Source organism: Aquarana catesbeiana, linkage group LG13 (genome assembly GCF_042186555.1).
Source record: "Aquarana catesbeiana isolate 2022-GZ linkage group LG13, ASM4218655v1, whole genome shotgun sequence".
Taxonomy (NCBI): domain Eukaryota; kingdom Metazoa; phylum Chordata; class Amphibia; order Anura; family Ranidae; genus Aquarana; species Aquarana catesbeiana.
This window is the reverse complement of record NC_133336.1, coordinates 37,261,801-37,288,019: the sequence shown is the minus strand read 5'-3', so window position 1 is coordinate 37,288,019 and position 26,219 is coordinate 37,261,801. Positions and strand designations below refer to the sequence as shown.

The 26,219-nt window shown below is 43.0% G+C and overlaps 1 protein-coding gene across 2 annotated transcripts in view; it reads left to right on the top strand.

Annotated features, from left to right (window-relative positions):
• The first annotated feature begins 824 nt into the window (after nt 1–824).
• The window catches only part of MDGA2 (MAM domain containing glycosylphosphatidylinositol anchor 2), a 1,144,403-nt gene continuing 1,119,008 nt past the window's right edge, over nt 825–26,219 (top strand). For both annotated transcript variants that reach the window (XM_073609471.1, XM_073609469.1), the window contains exon 1: nt 825–1,919. In XM_073609471.1, the coding sequence (XP_073465572.1) occupies nt 1,847–1,919 (73 nt within the window). In that variant the 5' untranslated portion in view covers nt 825–1,846. The remainder of the gene's footprint in view (nt 1,920–26,219) is intronic.

Below are 26,219 nucleotides of genomic sequence, written 5' to 3'. Positions count from 1 at the left end.
GGAATGTCGGGTGTCCCTGCTCTCCATATACATTGTATGGTCCGGGACGGACCTGTCCTGTGTATAGAGGGGGTGTCTGGTGTCCCTGCTTTCCATATGCATTGAATGGTTGGTCGGGACGGACCTGTCCTGTGTGTAGGGGGTGTCGGGTGTCCCTGCTCTCCATATACATTGTATTGGTCCGGGATGGACCTGTCCTGTGTGTAGGGGGGTGTCGCGTGTCCCTGCTCTCCATATACATTGTATTGGTCCGGGATGGACCTGTCCTGTGTGTAGAGGGGTGTCGGGTGTCCCTGCTCTCCATATACATTGTATGGGTGGCCGGGAGTGTCGGGTGTCCCTGCTCTCCATATACATTGTATGGTTGGCCGGGAGTGTCGGGTGTCCCTGCTCTCCATATACATTGAATGGTTGGTCGGGACGGACCTGTCCAAGGTGCTGGATTCCGCCGCTCCCTCCTCCAGCGCTCCGCACACCTGCCAGAGGCTCAGACTGGCGCAGGCGGCTCCGCTCCTCTGCAGCTGTGGGGGTGTGCGGGGTCCTATCCGCGGAGGACCCCCATATTTCATTCACAAAGCCTGATTCCCACGCTCTGCTTCTATACAGAGATTAATGGGGGTGGAGGGGAGGCGCATTATCTGGAGCCTCTGCTGTGGGTGGCATTGAATGTCATCAGCAGCAACTGGTCTGCCCCCCCCCCCTTTATGTGAGGCTGGTGTACCCCCTTTTCTGCAGCCTGCTGATCCTCTGTGCTCCCCATACAGATGAGCTGAGAAGGATGGGAGCGGGAGGGAGGGGGGAGAGGAGGATGGGAGGTGGGGGTGTAGGGATGGGGGGGAGACACGCAGCTTTGACGTCGCCTGGCTGCGGCTAGCAGGCTCCAGCTCCTCTACACGTAGAGCCCAACGTGACCACACACAGCCCTGTCTCTCCTTCCTGCTCCTGCCTGCACACACACACATACACACATACACTGACACACACACAGACACACATACACAGGTCCTAGGGACACTCACTCCAGGTGCAGAAGAAGACATCTACCCCCCCTGCCTACCCCTCCTGCCCAAACACTGCTGATCAGCAGATCCTTTTTTTTTTTTTTTTTTTGGATGGGGGGGAGAAGGCAGCCTTTGGATCTCGCCACAAAAAAATGACAAGAATATTAATATATGCTGCAATCCCTCCCTGCCAGGTTTAGCTTCATTTGCATTTCCTGCAGCTGGGGCTGGTCCTGTGCTCCTCTTCCATTCATTTATATGGGGGGCTCCTGGCTGCGATCTGGACCTGTCTCTTCTCCTATGGCTTGGATCGGATGAGTGGTGGTCAGCCTAGATCCTTCTTCCCATACAGAAACCTCGGTTGCCAGGCTGGATCTGGGATTTTTTTTCCTTCTCCTTCTCCTCCTTTGCTTCTTCTACTTGCATTTGCAATGGCAACTAATGGCATGGGGGGAGGAAAATTTGGAGGGTCTTGGCTGGACAGCGATCAGTATGCTCTCTTAATTGCTCTCCTGGGAACACTGCAAGTTACTTTTTAAACCCCCATTAAAGAAGCTGACCAAGGATTCAATTAGCATCTGAGCATCCTCATGTTTGATTGACCAAGGGATATTCCCTGTCTGTCCTAGTAAAGAAGACACCCCCCTCACCCCTTCCACCTCCACCTCCACAACCACCCTACTTCCTAAATTACTAAGAGCAAGCAATTCTGTCACTGTGTGCTGACCAACAGGACACCTGTGAGCTGGAATTTAAACGGACACCCTTGGGGTAGTTTCTTCAGTCCCTGGCCTTTGGAAACTCTTGTGTCCTCTTGGACTGGATATGTCCATTTTAACGTGAAGATGGATTTAACTTTCGTGATCTTGTGGCTATTGACAGTTCTCTTGGAAGGAGTCACTAGCCAAGGGGTGTATGGTAAGTTCTTCAACCTCTTGACATGAGTTCCTCACCTATTCCTCAATCGTTGACCTTGTCAGTTGACTTTTCTCAGGTCAAGGATTCCTTGGTGACCCCCCAAAAATTGACACAACTGCAATAGCCAATGGCAGCCAATCTCCAGTTTGCAAAAAGTCAGATCAAGGAAGGTTGGGTGCTCTGGGCTACTGCATTTTGTCAATGGCTTGTTGAACACTTAGGTGGACCTGCAAGACTGAGAAACTCCTACATTGATTTGTTATTAAAGGGGTGACAATTAGAGCTTGGGTGGTCTGCTGTGAGTGTTTTTATACATGTATGACCAAATGGACTGAAATTGTAATTATTTTGCTTTAGTACTTTCACTAACATAAACATATTTAATTCATGCCATAAACTGACACAATTCCATAGGGGCTTCATACTTTGCCCATGGCTGGTTGCCTCGTTGAACACTTGTAGGTGGACCTGCAAGCTCCTAGTTGGATTTGGTAAAAATTGTGCCATTAGAAGGATGGCAGATAAAGCTTGGATGGTCGACTATGAGTGTCTCACTTGTATGACCAATTCCACTGAAATGGTAACCTTTTTGCTTTATTACTTTAATTAACGGCCGTTAATTCAAACCTATTTAGCCTATGCAAAACCAAGCCATTAAATGGCACCAGTCCATATCTAGGGGGGAAAAAACTGTATAATCTGCATGCTTGGCCTTAAAACTCTGATGTGTTCAGAGGATCACATTGTACAAGCAGAGCTAAAAGAAGGATGCCATTAGTCTAATCACAGCTCAAGCTCGTCTGAGTCTAAAAATGTGTGTGCTATTACATTATCACCTGTATTGCTCCAGCATTAGGGAGTGAGAGCTGGCAAAGCAGCTTCAATCATCCAATTTCCCATTGACAAAGCAGCTGAATGCAGTCAGGGGATACAAAGCCCCCTTTTTTGTGGTCGTTTAAACGTTCAACAAATGTGACACCGACAATCAGCATTTGCAAAAGGCTAGGCAGAGATGAATCGGTTATATCCAGCACTGCATCACATAATACCCCCGACAACCCCATTTATTGATACCAATCAAACAATCCCCCATGCAGCATCAGATCCCCCCTCCCCCTGGAAAGTTGTTGTTAAGTTGTCTAGCGATGGGCTTGGAAGGGTTGGTAGCCCTCCAGTCCATCTTCATGCAGCCTGCTTAGGATGTGCTGGTATTTCAAGTATGCATCACAGAATGACATAATAGATGATCCCACATTGCCATGCTATGGAGGAATCCTTCCCTTAAATCCTATAGGCTGCTCATTAATGAACTTGTTTTTTCTGTTCAGCACCTATTAATAATCTATTACTGCACATGCTGCAATCAACTGTGATTTAATTATTTACTTTTCCCCATATTATAATAAATACACTAATGGTCGACAGATGGTGTTTGCAAAAACACATCTAATCCCAGTATACAGCCTCAGTTGCCAATGGTGTGTGTGTGTGTTTTTTTTATTATTATTATTTATTTTTGCACTGAAGATGGTATGCACAGTTCCCTTATAGGGGGGAGGAGGGGGCTGAAAAGCCTCATTTAATTGTGTTTTAGCGCTGAGCTGATCATCATCTTGCTCATACAAGCAGCAGCAATGTAGAAAGGAGCCGGTGGGCGTGGCTAACATGGTGTCTGGAGGAGGGGGCGTGGTCAAGTCTCAACAGACCCTTCACTGTTCACACACAGCAGCTTTTGTGTCCTTTGCAGGAATTACAATCTGTTAGATCCGTTTTATTTGTGACACCCAAACAGTGATTTTGGAGGCATTGCACAGATAAGCATGGGAGGGTGAGGTGGAGATCCTGAGTGCATGTAATGCAGAGGGGGGATTATTATTTTTAGAGCTCTTTATGGGAAAAAAATAAATAGAAAGAGAGAGGAGGAGGAGGAGGAGGAGGGGGTGATACATCTTGTTCAGGATGATGAGATTTCATGCCAGGGTAATTGGGTAGCGCAGAGTATTCATGTGTTTCCTAAATACAGATCAATGAGCAGCAAATGGATAATCAAGCAAGGGGGGACTGGAAGCATGCATTGCAATAGACTGTGCAAGCTCAATGCAATAGGCTTTCCTGGCTGAACAAGGCTGACTGCCTTCACTTGATATCTAGGTCAGCAAAAAGTCGGTGCCAGATGGTGTCAGAACTGACCAATGGGGTCTGCATGCCACAGCTCTATCGCTGCACATGTAACAGCAGCACACATTGCACTGGAAGAATCTGGGCATCACACGTGTACTCAATGTAGATTTTAGGATATTAAAAATAATATACACTGTGTGTGTGTATATATATATATATATATATATATATATATATATATATATATATATATATATCACTATTGTCCTTGGATACTACTTGTTTGGAGTCTGCTTGTTTCCCCCTATGCTTGCACGAGTTTCTTCTCACACTCTGAAGACATGTTTATAGATCAATTGGCCCTAGTATGTATATGTATGCAGTGGCTTAGTGGAAAGCACTCTTGCCTTGTAGCACCGGGTCCGAATCCCAGTTTGCATGTTCTCCCTGTGTTTGTGTTTCCTCTCCCGCTCCAAACGCACACTGGTAGTTCCATCGGCTCCTACCTAAATCAAACACGTGCTCACTCCATGCAGATTACTGGACACAGTTTCTAGGATATGTATATGGATAGCACTCTCTTGCCTTGCAGCACTAGGATCGCTGGCCATGTAGGGCATTAGAGTTTGCACGTTTCCCCCTGTGCTTGCATGGGTTTCTTTCCACACTCCAAAGACATGCTGGTAGGTTATTTGGCCCTAGTATGTGTATGTATGCAGTAGTTTAGTGGTTAGCACTCTTGCTTTGCAGCACCGGGGTCGAATCCCATCTGTGATACTTCATTCAAGGGGTTTGCATGCTTTCCTATGCTTACGTGGCTTTCTTCCCACACTCCAAAGACATGCTGGTGGGTCGGTTGGCTCCTGTCTAAATCACACATGTACTCACTTCAAGCCGATTACTGAACACAGTTTCTAGGATATGTGTATGGACAGTACAGTGATTAGTGGATAGCACTCTTTTGCCTTGCAGCACTAGGATCGCTTGCCATGTAGGGCACTAAAGTTTGCTCTTTTCCTTCTAAGCTTGCCTGGGTTACTTTCCACACTCCGAACACATGCTGGTAGGTCATTTGGCCCTAGTATGTGTATGTATGCTGTGCTTAGTACAATTGCTTTGCAGCACCAGGGTCGAATCCCATCCGGGATACTTCATTTTAAGGGGTTTGCATGCTTTCCTATGCTTGCGTGGCTTTCTTCTCAAATTACAAATACATGCTGGTGAGTCATTGACTCCTTTTTGAATCATACATGTGCTCACTCCATGTAGATTACTGGACACATTTTGTAGGATATACTGTGTGTGTATATATATATATATATATATATATATATAGCACTACGGTCAAATTCTATCCAGGACAATACAGTTAGCATTTACCCTCTGTGCTTGTGTTTTCTGCCACACTCCAAAGACATACTGGTTGGTCCATTGGCTCCCATCTAAATCATATGTGTGTTCACGCCATGCAGATTACTGGACAGTTTCTAGGATATGTATATGGGCAGAATAGTGAGTTAGTTGATAGCACTCTCTTGCCTTGCAGCACTAGGATCCATTGCCATGTAGGGGACCAGAGTTTGCATGTTCCCCCCCTGTGCTTGCATGGGTTTCTTTCCACACTCCAAAGACATGCTGGTAGGTTATTTGGCCCTAGTATGTATGCAGTGGCCTAGTGGTTAGCGCTCTTGCCTTATGGCACAAGGGTCAAATTTCATCCAGGACACTACCTGCATAGAGTTTGCATGTTCTTCCTGTGCTTGTTTCCTCCCACACTCCAAGATTGGTGGGTCCATTGGCTCCTGTCTATATCAAGTGTGTGCTCACTCCATGCAGATTATTGGACACAGTTTCTAAGGTGTGTGTGTGTGTGTGTGTGTGTATATATATATATATATATATATATATATGCAGCGCAATGGCTTAGTGGTTAGCACTCTTGTCTTGTAGCAATAGGGGTTTGCATGTTCTCCCTGTGCTTGTGTGAGTTTCCTTCCACATTCCAAATATGAGTGGGTCAGTTGACTCCTGTATACATCACACATGTGCTCAATCCATGCAGATTACTGGACATAGTTTCTAGTATATGGACAGCACAGTGGCTTAGTGTTGGCCCCCTCTTGCCTTGCAGCACTAGGATCACTTGCCATGGAGGGCACTAGAATTAGAATGTATTGTGCTTGCATGGATTTCCTCCCACACTCCAAAGACATGCTGGCAGGTTAATTGGATTATATCTAAATTGTCCCTAGTATGTGTATACAGGTCCCCAAAAGCATAGACGCTTATTGTATGATCAGAACAGCCAGGGAATTAGTGTTGGCACCAATGGCAGCTCCCATACTTCCTTAGTATAGATTTCCCTTAAATATAGACAATTGGCTTTTGCTAAGAACAATAGCCCAAGGATTAGAATTTTTAAATCCAAAACATCAGTTTGGTACGGGGGGGGGGGGGGGCATTCAAGTCAAACAGTATATATGCACTGATGTTACTAAAAGGAAGCTTATCAGATGCAAAAACTTAATAACAATTTTGCTAATTACAGTTTTTGCAAATGATGGGAAACCCATCTTGTTACAATTTTCTGGTAATTCTAAAGCATTATTGGCTACATAGGGCTGCATAAATACTTTCTGAATGTACGGTTATGTCTCATTTACTAAGGCAATGTGCAGCGATCACGATCAACTAATCAGATTGCACCAATTTGATGAACATGTAAAATTACATTGATATGTTTAAATACACTCTGAACACCAACACTACTCTGTGTAATTCTTATTAAATCAGCTTTGATGACCAATAAACCATAAGATCTTATACACATATTCCTTAGGGCTCATGCACACAGGGCTTAAAAAAACACCTCTTTAACAGGCGTTTGACTTTTTTTCTCTGCCTGTAAAAGCTTGCCTATGTGTCCATGCGTACATAGGAGTTTACACGTGTATTAGAGGAGGAGTGTTGACAGGCAGAAAAAAAAGCCCATCACCAGCACCGTAGAGTGAGAGGAGCCTTTGGGCAGAAAACAATACTTGACGCTCTAAATGCACTAAAACGCTAGGTGTGTTTAGCGCTTGCGCGTTCATTCCAGTGGCTAGATAAATCAATAATCTGACCAATGGAATTCATAAATGCTCAAGCCACACATTGCACGGCTAAACACTTGTGCAATATGTAGCTTTAGTCACATTTTTTAAGCTGCTTTTTCCTGCCAGGAGTAAGGCGTCCAGGGGACAAAGTCAAACGCCCAGTATGCATGATGCCTGAAACAGGCCTACTCCAAAGCATAGGTGCTTTTAATTAAAATATTGTATTTGTAACCCTGTTTTGGATAGTGTGGGGGGAGTTAGAACCTCTGTCAGGTTTTTATTGCCGACTCTGTCCCTACCAGGGACGTTTCGTCTTCCTTCCCGGTGCTATGACAGAGTGTCAAAGGCACAGTGATGAGTAACTTCTATATTAGATAGATTAGATAGATTAGGGATAGATTAGAACCCAGGGAAACAGTTTCTTGTTTTAGTACGAGAGGGACAGAAGGGGTCACAAATAGTATCCAAGATATGACAGAATTATATACCCTCCCCCACTTTATCAAAAACTGGAATAACATTTTGGCTGGAGCTGTGCTTTAATTAAAGCTGAACTCCAGGCTTGGCCTTTATTGCATGCTTACATTGGCCCAGCTTGGACCAATGTAAGTAAGTATATTTCACCTCTAAGGGGCCACTCGGGAAGCCGATGATTCACAGTTGTATCCGGCACTACTACAGTGATAGCCAGTCTGCATACTGACAACAGGGGGTGCTCACTCGGCACTTCTGCCATTCATAGAATGCCCAGTATTTGTTCTATGAATTCAAATTGCTGTTTGATTGAACAAGATAGAGGAGGGATGGGGGTGTCATTAACTCTACCTCATCCAATCAGAGAACACCTTGTATTCATTAAAAAAATACAAGCTGTTCTGTGAATGGCAGCAGTGCCATAAGGGTGACCCCCCCCCCCCTGGTCAGTGTGCAGAGGGTAAGCCGCTCACACAGGTTTCAGAAAATCACGGCTATCGGTGTAGCAGTGCAAAATTGTGAGCTTCCCCATTGGCCTTCCGATATGAAATATGCATACTTACATTGTTCCAAGCTGGACCAATGGCAGTATGCAATAAAGATCATATATAAAGTTTAGCCTTGAATACCTCTATAGCCTTTGCAGGGCTGTGTTCTTTTAAAGGGGAAAGGGCACTTGTCCCAAACAATGAGACCACCAAGAGTCTTGCAAGTAAGGGAACTTGGCTTATGAAGCTAATGGGCCCATGTCTTAGCTCACTGGTCCTCTAGGCAAGTGTTTCTCAACCTTTTTTCAGTTAAGGCACCCTTTAAAAACGATGGACAATCTCGAGGCACCCCGATCTATAAAGTAAAAACTATTCTAATAGTTTTACATAATGTAGCAACATCCACAAGTCCAAGTAGGACACCCAACGTTAGAAGTGATTTATTCCAAAGCAAATACACTTTTGCAAACTGGTACGGACTAGTATTCCAATGTTTCTACATAACTCAGCTAATGTGACCCCCAGTGCTGATGGAGAGGGGCAGGGAAGCTCAAACAAGGATGCTATGCAGGCAACTGACAGCCTCCTTATCAACAGATGACGCCATTGGTCATTAGGACGCAGGCAGCTAGAAGGTTGTAATGGTGCACAATGAAAGCCCGTGACTTAGTAAAACTAAAAGACAGCCTTCATCCACATGCTGGCGTGTAAACAATTTCTGGGAAATTTTTAGGCACCCCTGAAGAATCCTCAAGGCACCCTGGTTGAAAAAGGCTGCTCTAGGCAACCGGTAGACCCCCTGCTTAAAAAGACATATTACTCATATAAAAGAGGCTACCATTATAATGAGCTTCTCCGATATTCTTGAGGATGGGACCTACCAACTAACTGGAATGTAGGGACATCACTATGGCAGATCATGACTCAGAGATCTCACTTCTTCCTGGTGAATCTGCACATCCATCAATTTACAATAAGCTTGCCTCGAGCCTATATGTAACAGGTGTACTTTATATACATCCATGACTTACCAGCGGGATTAATGGCGTATAAACATAACATCTGGGGTAGGAAAGCAGGGAACATTTAACACAGTTTTAAACATGATGGGGGAGCTGGCAATTTTGCAAAGTGACACCTGTTTAATGGCTTGAGGAATATTCTTCATATTTCATAATTCACCTTGATCGTTGCTGAGCCGAGGTTTGTAAACCAAGCTAAGAAGGCAAGAGATTTCCACTGTTATCTGTCTCCTTCGCTCTGCATAGCTGGCAAGTGTAATGACAACCAGGAACTTTGGATTTGGGTTCTTGGAGATTTGTGCATCTTCAAATGCTTCTCATTTTTTTTTTAAGTGAGAATGCATTTAATAACATTAGTGACCCCAGCATTTGGCCAAAGAAAAAATGAGAATGACAATGTACAATTGGTGAACGTGGTTCATGGGGAACATGGGGGAGGTCGTCCCGTCCCCCCCCCCCCCCCCCGCCGGGAGCAGACAGTCGCCCGTGGTTGCAGAAAAGAAATTTGCACCATGTATAGTCGGCCAAACTGCCATCCCTGCATGCAAGAATTTGAATATTAATTTGTATGTGTAGGCATTCTTGCTCTTCAGCAAGTAAAAGAAGCTGAGGCCTGAAACAGAAAAAAAGGCTTTTTTGATGCAGTAAGAAATGCAGCCACATTGGCCAATTATTGAACCCTTTGTTGTTATCCAAGAGACATGGCTGATCCTATGTGCATTTCTTAAAGCGGAGTTCTGGCCGAAATATGACTTATAAGATAAAAATTCCCCTAGAATACTCATGCCTCGTGCAATGTAACAAAGGTATGCTGTAAACTATTCCCCGTTGTCTATCTGTGCAGCATTGTTTTCTTACTTTGTGAAGTTCCTGCACAGCGCGGCCATCTCCAGCATGGGCATCTGAAGTCACAGTGTCCTTGTTCCTGGATTCTGTGCATTCTGGCTACCCAGCATGCACCTGCCGATCTTGCGCATGTGCAGTGTGGTGCAATTTTGGTTAGCTAACCAAGATTTTCCATAGACGCCAATGATAAAGAGGAAGTAAACCCTGGTGGGTTTTACTTCCTCTTTATTTCCCAGCAAAGGTAAAGCATAATGGGCTACTATGCACTGCATAGTAGCCCATTATGTGTCACTTACCTGAAACCAAAACCTGTAATGTCACTGATGTCCTCACTAGCAGCGAGCGTCCATCTTCACCCCTCTTCCTTCCGGGGCCACAAACTCCGGCTCTGTAACTAGCCGGAGCTGTGTGACATCACTCTCGCGCATGCGCTCGGGAGTCACCAGTCACGGCATGACCCCTATTAGAAACGGCACAATGTGCCCTTTCTAAAGTGCACATGTGCTATAGAAATGGGTGCATGTGCTGTAGAAATCGGCGCATGCACCGTGCTCATCGGCGCTCGGCATTTTTTTAAATATCTCCTAAACAGTGGAGGTTTAGGAGATATTTCAAGCACCTACAGGTTAGCCTTAAAGGGGTTGTAAAGGTAAAAATTTTTTCACCTTAATGCATTCTATGCATTAAGGTGAAAAAACTTCTGACAGAACCGCCGCCCCCAGGCCCCCCGTTTTACTTACCTGACGCCTCGAAAGTCAGCTTCGCATTCCCGACATCTGTTCCTCCGCTCACCCTGGCCGCTGATTGGCTGCAGTGGATGGATTGAAAGCAGCGCAGCCATTGGCTCGCGCTGCTGTCAATCACATCCGATGACGCGGCGCGCCGGGGGGCGGGGCCGAGTGATACAGCGAGCGGCTATAGCCGCCGGCTGTATCACGGGAGCGCGCCCGCAAGCACTCACCACCGTGCGAGGGAGCTCGCATTAAGGTGGTGAATGCTTGCGGGGAGGAGCTGAAACAGCCGCCGAGGGACCCCAGAAGACGAGGTTCGGGGCCACTCTGTGCAGAACGAGCTGCACAGTGAAGGTAAGTATAACATGTTTGTTATTTTTTAAAAAAAAAAAAAACACCTTTACAAACGCTTTAATGTAGGCTTACCTGTAGGTAAAAGTGGCTGTACAGGGTGTACAACCACTTTAAATGTTACTGGAGCCGTGCAATGCCAAGCTGGCCAAGAATTTCCATAGAGGACATGCCAAGCTGACCAAGATCTTCGAGGAGCCAATGCAAAACCGGAAATTATGTCTGTGGCCGCGGCCCACTAGAGGAGGAAGTGAAATTAGATATAGGCATAAATCAGGTAGGTGAACAGAAAGAATACATTTTAAAAAATGCCAATTCATTTTAAGGATACACATTACTGCTGCATGGTAAGGAGGAAAAAATCTGGGTGGAACTCTGCTTTAAGTTGACCATTGGGCTGCCCATTAGTTGTACACATGCCTCCTACAGACCTAATAGACAGCCCAGCAGCCATCCGAATGAGTCTCCCAGCAGGCTGACAACACTGCTGATAATTGCAAGGCATTGGCTTAGCATTGTCAGCCTGAAACAAGAAGTGCTATTACCGACAGGATCGCCAGGAAAGAAACTTTGCATCGGATTCCCCAAAAAATGATTTTATTAATAAAATGCATGCAGTAAGACATGATAACCCACATACTAAAAAATTAATTTCAAGTTTACACCTTAATACGTAGATCTGCTTATTGGTTTGAGTGTGTCTCAAAGGCCAAACTAAAGTAGAAATGCCTGCTTTAGATTGCTGAAGCTATAATGGCTTGCCCTGAATATAAACAAGAGCTCCATACACAAGGCATCCATATCCATTCTTGTTTTGACAGGTTTAAGGTACAAGCAGACAGCCAGTGACTAATGAGACTGCTCTTGTATAGCTAAACATCTGTTAGTAAAAAGCCAGTGACCCAGGCAATGCAAGCTCCGCAGGCTGTGTAATGTTCTTTTTATTGGATCAATATCATAGTATAAGCAGATGCAGTTATATATACTGTACATTTATATATATTAAAAAAAACACATGGTTCCGTTGTGTTGGCTTGGCCCCAAAGAACTTTATGGTGCATTGTGTAAAATCATTAGAGGGATTGCCCCAGTAAAAACAACGTAATAAAGCAATAGCTTTTCCCATAAAACAACCCTCGTTTTTTTACTGGATCGGCTATTTGGTAATCTTTAAGTTTAGTGCGATTGGCGGCTGACTTTTACAAAGTCATTGGTTTGTCATTGCATGATTGAGATTATCATGATCTACAATTATTTTCCATAATGTCATGTATGGCACGTTTGTTGTTTTATTAGGCCTAATTAAATATATGCCATCTGTTCAGAGAGATGAATGCCATGTATAGGCAATATTTTTTTTAATGAAACCTCGTTTGATATGAGCAGATCAGTAACTCACTGTGACTCACTCAGTAGTCACTTCATAATACAAAATGTGCAAAGAGAAATAAGAATCCTACTGTAGCTATTCAGGAATCAGATTTCAAGAAAAGAGCCCAGGAAACGGGTAACGTCAATTGATGAGCTGCTGATGTCATTACAACTGTTCCTAAAGCAATCCTTTCCTCTCACGGAAGTATCTAATGTGTGTGATGGCGCTGGACCAGTAGATTTGAGAATGGATTCTTATGGATATACGGGTGGAGTATGTTTTCCTTCAAGGACGCAGATCTTCAATGGAAGTATAGTGTATATTGACCTTCTTCAGGTCCTAAGCTGCTACGGCAAAGGGTTCATTCAACAGAAAATAAACTCTTGAATGTACATTGAGGAGCACTTATATAAATGTTTGCCTCACTTGAAGGTCTTTTTGAAATGTTTATTGGTTAAAAGCATCAAACACAGTTGACGCATTCCGGTGGAAAAAAAAAGAAAACCCCTCTTCATTATGGCTTGAGACATGGATGTCATTAGAGTCATTATGGAATGCACTTGAGGACCTATGTTAGGGCTTAATAAAGACTAGCCTTTCCTTATGACATTAAGAAATTAAGAACGTGTACAGTATGCTTTTTAACAAAAGGGCAACCCAGCCTCCTCCACTGGCTATCCATATCTCTTATGCCGCGTACACGCGAGCGGACTTTACGGCAGACTTTGTCCGGCGGACTTTTCGACGGACTTTACAACGGACTTTCCGAATGAATGGACTTTCCTACACACGATCAACCAAAGTCCGACGGATTCGTACGTGATGACGTACGACCGGACTAAAACAAGAAAGCTCATAGCCAGTAGCCAATAGCTGCCCTAACGTCGGTTTTTGTCCATCGGACTAGCATACAGACGAGCGGACTTTTCGACGGGACTCGAGTCCGTCGGACAGATTTGAAACATGTTTCATTTCTAGGTCCGTCAAACTTTTGAGAAAAAAAAGTCAGCTGGAGCCCACACACGATCAAATCGTCCGACGGACTCCGGTCCGCAGGACCAAGTATGCCGTAAAGTCCGGTCATGTGTACGCGGCATTACAGTTTTCTCAAGCTAATCTGAGCCTTTTCTAATATGTACATCTTGACTAGGTACAGAAAATGTAATGCCTGCCATGCTCTCTTCTGCTTCACCATTGGTTACTAGACCTGACAATCATGTTTTGGGAAAAATAGTAAGGCAGAAGAGGGCAACACAGATGCCAACTTTCTGGCAGGAAGTCAGAGGGTTCTTAGGTCTCAGGCTAGTTAAAGTGTTACTAAATCCACAACAGTAAAATCAGTCTGTATATGCAGGAAAGCATGCTTGTTATACTCACTGTAGAACCTAAGGGGTTAATCCTGCCCATTGTGTAAAAAGGCTGTTTGATCCTGTCTTCTCTGATCCTCCCCTTCTTCCACAGTACCCAATCCATCTCCTGATAGTACAGAGCCTTGGGGGGCACTCTGCACATTCACGCTTTTTGTACGCACACGTAGCAGTTGCCATTCCTTGAGGGGGGAGCACATATTCACTCATTCTTTCACGTCATTCAGTTGACATCTTCCATGGACATGTTGCGACCCTTAGGGACACACATCTTCACCCATGCCATGTCTGTCCTCCGGCTGTCCCCTGTTGGGGTTACCATTTTCTCCGCCTCCTCAGCTCAGGAGCTGGATGTTTGTTGCTGCTGCTGTCTGGGAATCCGACATTTGGTGACTTGGCCTAAGCCTACTGATATATCATACATGCATCCACCCCTGAAACACGTAGGGTATTATTGATGCCTGTATTTGCATTCCTTTTTATTATTATACGTGGAATGTCACTTCCTATATTATATGCATTACTAAATCGGCTTGGTATTTATTTTTACTGTTCAATACGCATGACAGGTTGTTATAAAAATGAGATTGAATTTATTATTGATATGTTTATACGCTAACCATACTCACCTCATCTAAAGTCCCCTGGGCGATCTCCTTGTTTTTTGGCACACTGCACATGCTCAGTTTGGCTTGTATTGCTATAGAGAGTTTTTCTTCCGGCAGGGTGCATGCACAGGCAGTCCCCGGGTTACAAACAAGACAGGGTATGTAGGTTTGTTCTTAAGTTGAATTTGTATGCAATTCAGAAAAGGTAAATTTTTTAAGTGTAACTCCAACCCAAAAATTTTTTTTTTAAGTTTTTTGGATAGCATAGGGAAGGGTTAACACCCCTGTAACATTTGTTTTGCTGTCAGTGACCCTGGACAGAAGATTTCACCTCACTTTCTGTCCCTGTGACAATTTGATTTTGAACATTTGGGGTTTTTGTGGAAACAAGAAATTGGTGATAAAGCTTCAGTGGAGACTCCTTTTTCCCCACGAGACATCTTACAGGAGTGAATTTCCCTTCCTAGGGGTAGATTTCCTCCCACTTCCTATTATCTCCCTCCGTTTGTAACCCGGGGACCTCCAGTAATCGGCACAGGACCAATCAGCACTGTCCAGGCAATGGGTCAGGGGTCCTGCAGCCTCATAGGAGAGTCAGAGGAGAATAAAAACTCCTTCTACAAGCTTTAACCAGTGCCCGGCCGGACACTGATAGAAGTCACAGGACTGCTTTAGACAGCTAAAGAGAAAAGGTATTTAGCAGTTTATATGTACTAAAATAATTGCATTTCCATGTTCTGTGTACTGTGGTAGACCAGATATAGTGACTGCTGGGTTCTGGGTTTAGTAACACCTTAATTAGACATTGAGAAGTTTGTGTTGGCAGCAGGCAGGCCCCAATTTGCATTCCTACTACAGGTGTATAAATTTCTTGTGCATAGAAAGGGATACTTTATATCAGAATAGGATCTCTGTTTAGCTTTAGTTTCAGATTGATGTGATTTGCTACAGATTGAATAAGCAGGTTATTCACAGTATTGGGTGGAACTTTAGTTGTTTTTTTTGTTTTTTTGTTTTTGTTACATAGTTATGAGCTGGCTCAGGAACAGATATCTCCAGAACACCAGATTATTAGCAACAAGCCAACCCTAAGCAGGTCTACATATACTATGTGGGCCACTTTCCCCTGTATAAACTACCAGCTGATGAACAAAATATCAAATTCCACCGAAAGTGTGCAACATTTAGGCAAAAGTCAGCATGGTTTCATGAAAGACAGAAGTTGTCAAACAAGCCTGATTTCTTTTAGAGGAGGTAAGTAAACCTTGGACAGAGGGGTGGCTGTGAACTTGGATTTTGCAAAAGCGTTTGACACAGTTCCCCACACACGGCTTATGTGTAAGGTAAAGTCTACAGACTTGGAAATATCAGTTTGTAAATGGATAGAAAACTGGCTAAAAGACAGAATTCAGAGAGTAGTAGTTAATGATTCTAACTCTGAATGGTCTAAGGTTATCAGTGGTGTACCCCAAGGTTCAGTGCTGGGACCCTTTACTTTTTAATACCCTTATAAATGATGTCGGGTCTGGGATTAAAAGTACAATTTCAGTGTTTGGGGATGACACCAAGCTATGCAGTAGAATAACGTTGTCTGATGATGTCTCAAACTTACAAGCCGACCTCAATGCACTGTTTAATTGGACAACTAAGTGGCAAATGAGGTTTACTGTTGATAAATGTAAACTTATGCACTTGGAGGCTAAGAATATACATGCATCATACATACTAGGGGGGACTACAACTGGGGGAATCCTTGGTGGAGAAGGATCTGGGTGTTCTGGTAGATCATAAACTTAATAATAGCATGCAATGCCAAGCTGTGGTTTCCAAAGCAAGGAAAGTCATTTCTTGTATTAAGAGAGGTATGGTCTCCAGAGAGAGACAGACACATTTTTGCCCCGTACAATTCATTAGTAAGACCTCATCTGGAATATGCAGTTCAGTTTTGGGCACCAGTTCTCAAAAAAGATAAAGGGGAACTGGAGAATGTGCAGAGAAGGTCAACCAAACTGATAAGAGGCATGGAGGAGCTCAGCTATGAGGAAAGATTAGAGGAACTGAATCTAGTCCTTCTCGAGAAGAAGAGATTAAGGGGGGATATGATCAACATGTACAAATATATAAGGGGTCCATTTAGTGAACTTGTTGAGTTATTCACATTAAGGTCATCACAGAGGACAAGGGGCACTCGTTACTTCAGGAGGAAAAGAGATTTAATCTCCAAGTAGGGAAAGGTTTCTTCATAGTAAGAACTGTGAAAATGTGGAATAGACTCCCTCAAAAACAAGCTCTGGCTAGCTCAGTAGATTGTTTAAAAAAAAAGGCCTAAATTCTTTCCTAAATGCACAAAACATAACTGGGTACTAACATTTATAGGTAAAGTTGATCCAGGAAATATCTAATTGCCTCTCGTGCAATCAGGAAGGAATTTATTCACCTGCTGGAGCAAATTGGATCATGCTTTGCTGGGGTTTTTTGCCTTCCTCTAGATCAGCTGTGGGTATGGGATTGGGTATATGGAGGTTTTCTATTTGTGTGTGTGTGTGTGTTTTTTTTTTTCTATGTCAGTTGAACTGGATGGACTTGCATCTTTTTTCAACCAGATTAGCTATGTAAATCTTCATACAGCTGCTGTGCACCAGCCACCAGGTGAGTATAATGCTGCTTACCAAATCATTAGACCCCACAACTCAAGAGGTCTAAATCAGTATTTAAAAGATATGCAAACCTTGCATTGCACTGCAAGGTCTATTTTAACCAGTGGATAGCCTGGTGCACAACAGCTATGACTGAATGAAAGACAGAACACAATGCCTGCTCTCTGCATTTTAAGGCTTAATAGAAAATGATGGATTGAAATGTTTCCAGGTAACAAATCCTACCTGCTCAGGGCTAAGCTCTCGGCATGGCTGTATCGTTCCAGTCTACTCCACTCTTACCTTTTTGTAATGCAACAGAGGATTTTCCAGACAACCCCACTGAGGACCCCTTGCAATCTTACCTACAGAAAGCCTGCTATATTAACCACTTGAAGACCAGCCGCCGCAGTTGCACTGCGGCAGGTTGGCTCTCCTGGGCGAATTGCCCATCATTGTACGTCGGCCGCTTTAAGAGCCCTAGGAGCCAATGCGCGTGGCTGGCAGCCACAATGTCTGCCGGCCACCCACGATCGCTCCACAGAGAGCCAGAATGGGGATCTGTCAATGTAAACAGACATATCCCCATTCTGACAGGGGAGGAGAGAAAGATCTGCTGTTTCTAGCAATTAGGAACAGCCATCTCTCTCCTCCTCCAGTCAGTCATATCCTCCCCAAAGTTAGAAACACCTCCCAGGGAACACATTTAACCCTTTCCCTGCCAGTGACATTTACACAGTAATCAGTGTGTTTTTATAGGACTGATCGCTGTATAAATGTCAATGGTCCCGGAAATGTGTCAAAAGTGTCCGATCTGTCCGCTGCAATGTCACATTCCTGCTAAAAATAGCAGATCGCCATCATTACTAGTAAAAAATAAAAATGCCATAAATCTATCCCCTATTTTGTAGACGCTATAATTTTTGCGCAAACCAATCAATATACGCTTATTGTGATTTTTTTTTTTTTTTTGTACCAAAAAATATAGAAAAATACATAATGGCCTAAACTGATAAAAAAAAAAAAAAATTCGGGGGGGGGGGGGGTATTATAGCAAAAAGTAAAAAATATTGTTATTTTTTTCAAAACTTCAAATTTTTTTTTTGTTTATAGCTCAAAAAATAAGAACCACAGAGGTGATCAAATACCAACAAAAGAAAGCTCTATTTGTGGGAAAAAGGACATCAATTTTGTTTGGGTACAACGTCGCAAGGCCACGCAATTGTCAGTTAAAGCGACACAGTGCCGTATCACAAAAAGATGGCCCCGTCATTAAGAAGCAAATCCTTGCTGTCCTTAAGTGGTTAAAGTGTCAGTACTACACTCAGTGAAGCTACTTAATCATAACCACTAGTCATATTTAAACATGCCTTGAAAGTTCAAAAGTGTTGGCGATCCATAAAGCAGAGAGAGAGAGACATTGATTACATAGAACAGGTTTGGAGAAATGGACACACCCATTACACACATGGGGAGCTATCTGAAAGCTGGCTGCAGTGAGTGAATTACACAAAACTTGGATTAAAGTGTTACTAAACCCTAAACTTTTAGTCGGTGGCTTTAGTACTTACCATGAAACCATTCACAAGATCATCGCTGCAGGTTTTCTGTTTTAGGATGACTCCATTGCCTTGCAGGGTATTATGGAATCACGTTTGCATGCCTATTGTCCCTGCCCAGTGGGGGTCAGCTCAAACACAGAACCCCAAAAAACCTTAAAGCAATACCCCGGCCCCCCTCTCCTACTATCTTCAAGGTAATTGATTGACAACAGCTCAAGACTCTATTGCCCCATGTGACCGACCTTAAAGTCATAGTAAAGCCTTGTTTTGTTTTGTTTTTTTTTGTTTAAAAATAACAAACATGTCATACTTCTTAAAATGAAAAACGAATGCGCAAATCAAAACACTAACAAAAAAAAGATGTAAATGTGAAAAGACAGGAGCAGCAGCCAACACTCAAATGTGTCCCCACATAATATTGAAAAATAGATGTGGTGCTACCTCCAAAGTGCTAATAAAAGTGCTGACAAAATCCGTGAACACAGCAATTGACTAAAAGATAAAACATGAATAGCAATAAAAAAGTGTAAAGCCTCTGGGTATTGATCCCAAATCTTCGGTGCTGTGAAAGATGAATGTGAATAATTTAATAATGCAAATAAATGCATATACCGGTATATGGGTTAGTCTTGCTATAATGTGAAAAACGCACAGCACTTAATGAATATAAAACATATTGCTAAATAAAGAGTAAAAAACAGAGCCCATAAATAATATCAAACACAACATAGTCCATTTAGCTAAATAACATGCCGAAGATCCATTCCAATCAAGTGCGTGTGCAAGAATAATGGTGAAATGATTGATAGAAGAATGTGAGAAAACCCAAGTGCAAATAGGTATCAGATCGTCTAATATTGTGGTCACCAGGGCCCCCGGCCCAGTCATTGTTGTGGAACCCAAGGCAGCTTCCCCTTGAGCCCGCACTGCCTGCAAATAGTTGATAAGTGGATTTGAAAGGGCCCACAAAAATGCTTGCATAGGGTCCAATCAATATTAAAGATGGCTCTGGTGGTCACACTCGCTTCCACCATCCAGAACCCACCTGAAGTGTGTCCTAGCAGCTCACCTTAATTAAAGACCACAAGGGTCTTGTCATACTTACCTCCTCGGTGCAGTGCAGCCCCAATCCTTCACTTCTTGAGTCCTTTGTCGGCACTTCCGGCCCCTCCCTCCCGCCGAGTGCCCCCATAGCAAGCAGCTTGCTATGGGGGCACCCGAGCCGAGCCACTGCTCTGTGTGTCCATTCAGACATGGAACCACATCTCGGCCCTGTCCCCGTTCTCTTCTCATTGGCTCACTGACTTTGACAGCAGCAATGGGGCCAATGGTGCCTGCTGCTGTGTCTCAGCCAATGAAGAGCGAGCGTCCGAGGCAGCTGAGTCTCTCGTGCAACATTGCTGGATCTGGATGGGACTCAGGAAAGTATTAGGGGGGCTGCTGCACACAGAAGATTTTTTTTATCTTAATGCATTAAGATAAAAAAAAAAATCTTTTGCCTTTAGAACCATTTTAAGTAACATAGTCAGTGCGCACTTTCCACCACAGGAAGTTAAGGGAAATAGTGCTGAAAACACAGGCCACAGCGATGCTGTAATACATTAACTATGTGAGTGCTAACTAAATTATTTATTGCCAAATGTTAACTCAGTTCATCAGAATGCATTACTCTCTTACAGCTTATTACTACTTTAGGGTACCTTGAGTGGACTTCGTGACTTTAGCACAGCTGGAATGTTTTCTGAGTAGCTTTACCAGTTCACTGATTGATTTCATCTCTTTTTCTATTTTGACTGTCTGTTCTAAAGGCTTTTGTACAATTAGGATGCTTGAGCTAAAGTGCAACATTTCCGCAATGCTATAGCTAGGGACAAACGGAATAGAGAGTTTCTCTTTGCCTGAAATTTCAGAGAAAATTGGTCAATTTTGGCAATGCTGCACCATTTTTGTTTAAATGGAGTCAATAGGTAAGGAGAAACGGTTTTTGATCGCTATGTACTTTAAAGTTCACCTTCAGTCATTTTTTCAACTTTCCATCTATTAAATCCTCTGCCCTTGTTGTGTTAACTTTGGATAGTAAAACATTTTTTTTCTGCCAGTAAATACCTTATACAGCCCACTTCCTGTTTCTTGTCTGGTCATTAGCCTAGGCTTATGACATCATGCACAGCTCTCTCTCAAGGGAGGGCGGATGAATCCTAAGAGGGCCAAGGAAAGCTGCAGAGTTGGAGGTGTGCCTCTGTGTGTCTGTGTAAATCCAGGAAGTGAACAGGCAGCAGCTTCAGCTGCCCACAGTTAAAATAGTTCCAGCCAGACTCAGCGGAGGGAGATTTCTGCGGCATATTTGGCAAGTACAGAATCTCAGTATATATAAAATAATATGCAAAGTGGTTGGAGGGAAGCTTCAGAATGGCAAAGATGTTTTTTATCACAAATTATGTGAGCAGACTGCAGTTCCTCTTTTTAACCACTTCAGCCCCGGAAGAATTTACCCCCTTCTTGCACAGAGCACTTTTTGCAATTCGGCACTGTGCCGCTTTAACTGACAATTGCGTGGTCGTGCGATGCTGTACCCAAACAAAGTTGGCATCCTTTTTTTTCCCCACAAATAGAGCTTTCTTTTGGTGGTATTTGATCACCTCTGCGTTTTTTATTTTTTGCGCTATAAACAAAAAAATAGCAACAATTTTGAAAAAAAAACGCATTATTTTTTACCTTTTTGCTATAATAAATATCCCCCAAAAATATATTAAAAACATTTTTTTTCCTCAGTTTAGGCCGATACGTATTCTTCTACATATTTTTGGTAAAAAAAAATAGCACAAAGCTTATATTGATTGGTTTCCGCAAAAGTTATAGCGTCTATAAAATAGGGGATAGATTTATAGCATTTTTATTATTATTATTTTTTTTTTTTTACTAGTAATGGCGGTGATCTGCAACATTATAGCGGACACGTCGGACAATTTTGACACATTTTTGGAACCATTGTCATTAATACAGCAATCAGTGCATTGATTACTGTAAAAATGTCACTGGCACGGAAGGGGTTAACACTAGGGGGCGGTGAAGGGGTTACCTATGTTCCTTGAGAGGTGATTCTAACTAAAGGGGGAGGGGACTAACTACAGGAAGTGACAGATCATGATTCCTAGCTAATAGGAACACACAATCTGTCACTCCTGTCAGAACAGAACAGGGAAGTGTGCCTTTACACACACTTGTCCCTGTTCTGTGTCTCCTGCTCACGCTCGCTGGTGGCCGTCGATCATCGCGACCGTTAGTCACTAACATCGGCACCCCCGCTGTGCAGCGGGCGCGCTCGCGCCTGCTATCCGAACCCCGCAAGATCACGTACAGTAACGTGATTTCGCACAGGGGAGTAAAACTGCAGCAGCTGGTCCGGAAGCGGTTAAATTGCGCTTAAGGGGTATAGAGGTCCTTTCAACTGTTCTGGACCTTTTCTTTTTATTTTTTTCACAGAAAGGAAAAAAAAACTGTAAAAATAAAAATGAAAAGCATAGCACCCAACTTAAAAAAATACACAAAATTAAAAATTTACTAAAATAAATAAACACACACATACAAACCCTCTAAATCATTGGTTGCACGACTGCAGCCCATGGGTCAGATGGGGCCCTTTGCTGGCCTTTAACCAACCCTTGTTCCTCCCACTGTTATCAAAGATAGGACAATATTCCTCCCACTGACACTAATGATGGGGCACTATTCCTTCCACTGGTACCAATGATAGGGTACTATTCCTCTCACTGATACCAATGACGGGGCACTATACTTCCCATTGGTACCAATGATGGGGCACTATACTTCCCACTGGTACCAATGATGGGGCACTATTCCTCCCACTGGTACCAATGATGGGGCACTATTCCTCCCACTGATACCAATGATGGGGCACTATTCCTCCCACTGATACCAATGATGGGGCACTATTCCTTCCACTGGTACCAATGATAGGGTACTATTCCTCTCACTGATACCAATGATGGGGCACTATACTTCCCATTGGTACCAATGATGGGGCACTATACTTCCCATTGGTACCAATGATGGGGCACTATACTTCCCACTGGTACCAATGATGGGGCACTATTCCTCCCACTGGGTAATGATCTAAACAGGGGTGTTGGCGCTGTCCGGCTATATGCACATAAAGGTATATAAAAAACTACTCAAATAAATAAAGCAGAAGTACTTGTGAAAGAGGTGATGCGTGTAAACAATACGTGACAGGGCTAGGGTGTATTAAATGCAAACAATACCCTAGGCAGATAATAATACTAATAAAGTGCTGCGTGCTCCTAAAAGTGAAAAAATGAAAAATGTGCCTTAGTCCCAATTAATCAAATGTCCATATGTGTGTAAAAGAATATACCACTAATGCAAAGTGTGTAAAATACAACCAGTCTCCCTGGCATAAAAATGCAGTAAAGTGCAAAGTGCTCCTGAACAAATGTGTCTTAATCTCAATGCATCAAATACCATAAAAATAAATAAAAATAAAAAATAAATAAATAAAAAATGTACCCGCAGGTGAATAAACAATAGTGGCAATCAAAACAGAAATTTTGCAAATCAAGCACACAATGGAAAAAATAATAATTTAGAAGATATCCCCAACAAGTGTGCATAAAAATATATAGAAAGGTATGTAAATGTCCAAAGTTCAAAATCCCAAAAAATGTGTCCTTATAGTGAAAAAACAGTGATCTCAGCTTTAACTGATGTAGTCCCCGTCCTCCACCGCACACCCACTCGTGCTTGCACTCACCGGACTACCTCACCGTAGTCCGGTGAGTGCAAGCACGAGTGGGTGTGCGGTGGAGGACGGGGACTACATCAGTTAAAGCTGAGATCACTGTTTTTTCACTATAAGGACACATTTTTTGGGATTTTGAACTTTGGACATTTACATACCTTTCTATATATTTTTATGCACACTTGTTGGGGATATCTTCTAAATTATTATTTTTTCCATTGTGTGCTTGATTTGCAAAATTTCTGTTTTGATTGCCACTATTGTTTATTCACCTGCGGGTACATTTTTTATTTATTTATTTTTTATTTTTATTTATTTTTATGGTATTTGATGCATTGAGATTAAGACACATTTGTTCAGGAGCACTTTGCACTTTACTGCATTTTTATGCCAGGGAGACTGGTTGTATTTTACACACTTTGCATTAGTGGTATATTCTTTTACACACATATGGACATTTGATTAATTGGGACTAAGGCACATTTTTCATTTTTTCACTTTTAGGAGCACGCAGCACTTTATTAGTATTATTATCTGCCTAGGGTATTGTTTGCATTTAATACACCCTAGCCCTGTCACGTATTGTTTACACGCATCACCTCTTTCACAAGTACTTCTGCTTTATTTATTTGAGTAGTTTTTTATATACCTTTATGTGCATATAGCCGGACAGCGCCAACACCCCTGTTTAGATCATTACCCATTTTTTGGATATCACTTTGGTGATATTCATTTGTAGGGGGGCAGCAGTCCCTTCTCTTCCTAAGCGCGGAATTACTGCCATACACTATTCCTCCCACTGATACCAATGATGGGGCACTATTCCATCCACTGACATCAATGCTGGGACAATAGTCCCACTGATACCAATGAAGGGGCACTATTCCTCCCAATAATCACATGCACTAGATAATTTGTTTATTCTCACTGTTCAACCCCCCCCTACAGTCTGATGGACAGTGAACTGATCCTATATGTACAAAGTATGAGGATCCCTGTTCTGAAGAAAGAAAAACAATGTAGGCATATTTAACCTAAACAGTTCAATAAGCAAAAATGAAAGTTTCTGCTCCGGCGAAATGTTGCTGATGTCAAACTCAATTTCACCAAAATCTCTATAAATAAATAAGTGATTTGCTGTAATCTATTATGTTACATTAAACCCGTATTTCCTTCTTTGTTAAATCAGGCATAGTTGGGCTCTGAACTGGAACACTTCATCCACAACCATACAGATACAGTATCTCACAAAAGTGAGTACACCCCTCACATTTTTGTAAATATTTTATTATATCTTTTCATGTGACAACACTGAAGAAATGACACTTTGCTACAATGTAAAGTAGTGAGTGTACAGCTTGTATAACAGTGTAAATTTGCTGTCCCCTCAAAATAACTCAACACACAGCCATTAATGTCTAAACCGCTGGCAACAAAAGTGAGTACACCCCTAAGTAAAAATGTCCAAACTGTGTCAAAAGTGTCAATATTTTGTGTGGCCACCATTATTTTCCAGCACCGCCTTAACCCTCTTGGGCATGGAGTTCACCAGAGCTTCACAGGTTGCCACTGGAGTCCTCTTCCACTCCTCCATGATGACATCACGTAGTGGTGGATGTTAGAGACCTTGCGCTCCTCCACCGTCTGTTTGAGGATGCCCCACAGATGCTCAGTAGGGTTAAGGACTTGGCCAGTCCATCACCTTTACCCTCAGCTTCTTTAGCAAGGCAGTGGTCGTCTTGGAGGTGTGTTTGGGGTCGTTATCATGTTGGAATACTGCCCTGTGGCCTAGCCTCCAAAGGGAGGGGATCATGTTCTGCTTCAGTATGTCACAGTACATGTTGGCATTCATGGTTTCCTCAATGATCTGTAGCTCCCCAGTGCCGGCAGCACTCATGCAGCCCCAGACCATGACACTCCCACCACCATGCTTGACTGTAGGCAAGACACACTTGTCTTTGTACTCCTCACCTGGATGCCACCACACATGCTTGACACCATCTGAACCAAATAAGTTTATTTTGGTCTCATCAGACCACAGGACATGGTTCCAGTAATCCATGTCCTTAGTCTGTATGTCTTCAGCAAACTGCAGGCTTTCTTGTGCATCATCTTTAGAAGAGGCTTCCTCCTGGGATGATAGCCATGCAGACCAGTTTGATGCAGTTTGGTCTGAGCACTGACTGGCTGACTCCCCCACCCCTTCAACCTCTGCAGCAATGCTGGCAGCACTCATACGTCTATTTCCCAAAGACAACCTCTGGATATGACGCTGAGCACGTGCACTCAACTTCTTTGGTCGACCATGGTGAGGCCTGTTCTGAGTGGAACCTGTCCTGTTAAACCTCTGTATGGTCTTGGCCACCGTGCTGCAGCTCAGTTTTAGGGTCTTTGCAATCTTCTTATAGCCTAGGTCATCTTTATGTAGAGCAACAATTCTTTTTTTTCAGATCCTCAGAGAGTTCTTTGTCAAGACGTGCCATGTTGAACTTCCAGTGACCAGTATGAGAGAGTGAGAGCGATAACACCAAATTTAACACACCTGCTCCCCATTCACACCTGAGACCTTGTAACATTAATGAGTCACATGACACCGGGGAGGTAAAATGCCTAATTGGGCCCAATTTGGACATTTTCACTTAGGGTTTAGACATTAATGGCTGTGTGTTGAGTTATTTTGAGGGTACAGCAAATTGACACTGTTATACAAGCTGTACACTCACTACTTTACATTGTAGTAAAGTGTCATTTCTTCAGTGTTGTCACATGAAAAGATATAATAAAATATTTACAAAAATGTGAGGGGTGTACTCACTTTTGAGAGATACTGTACGTCTTTTCAGATTT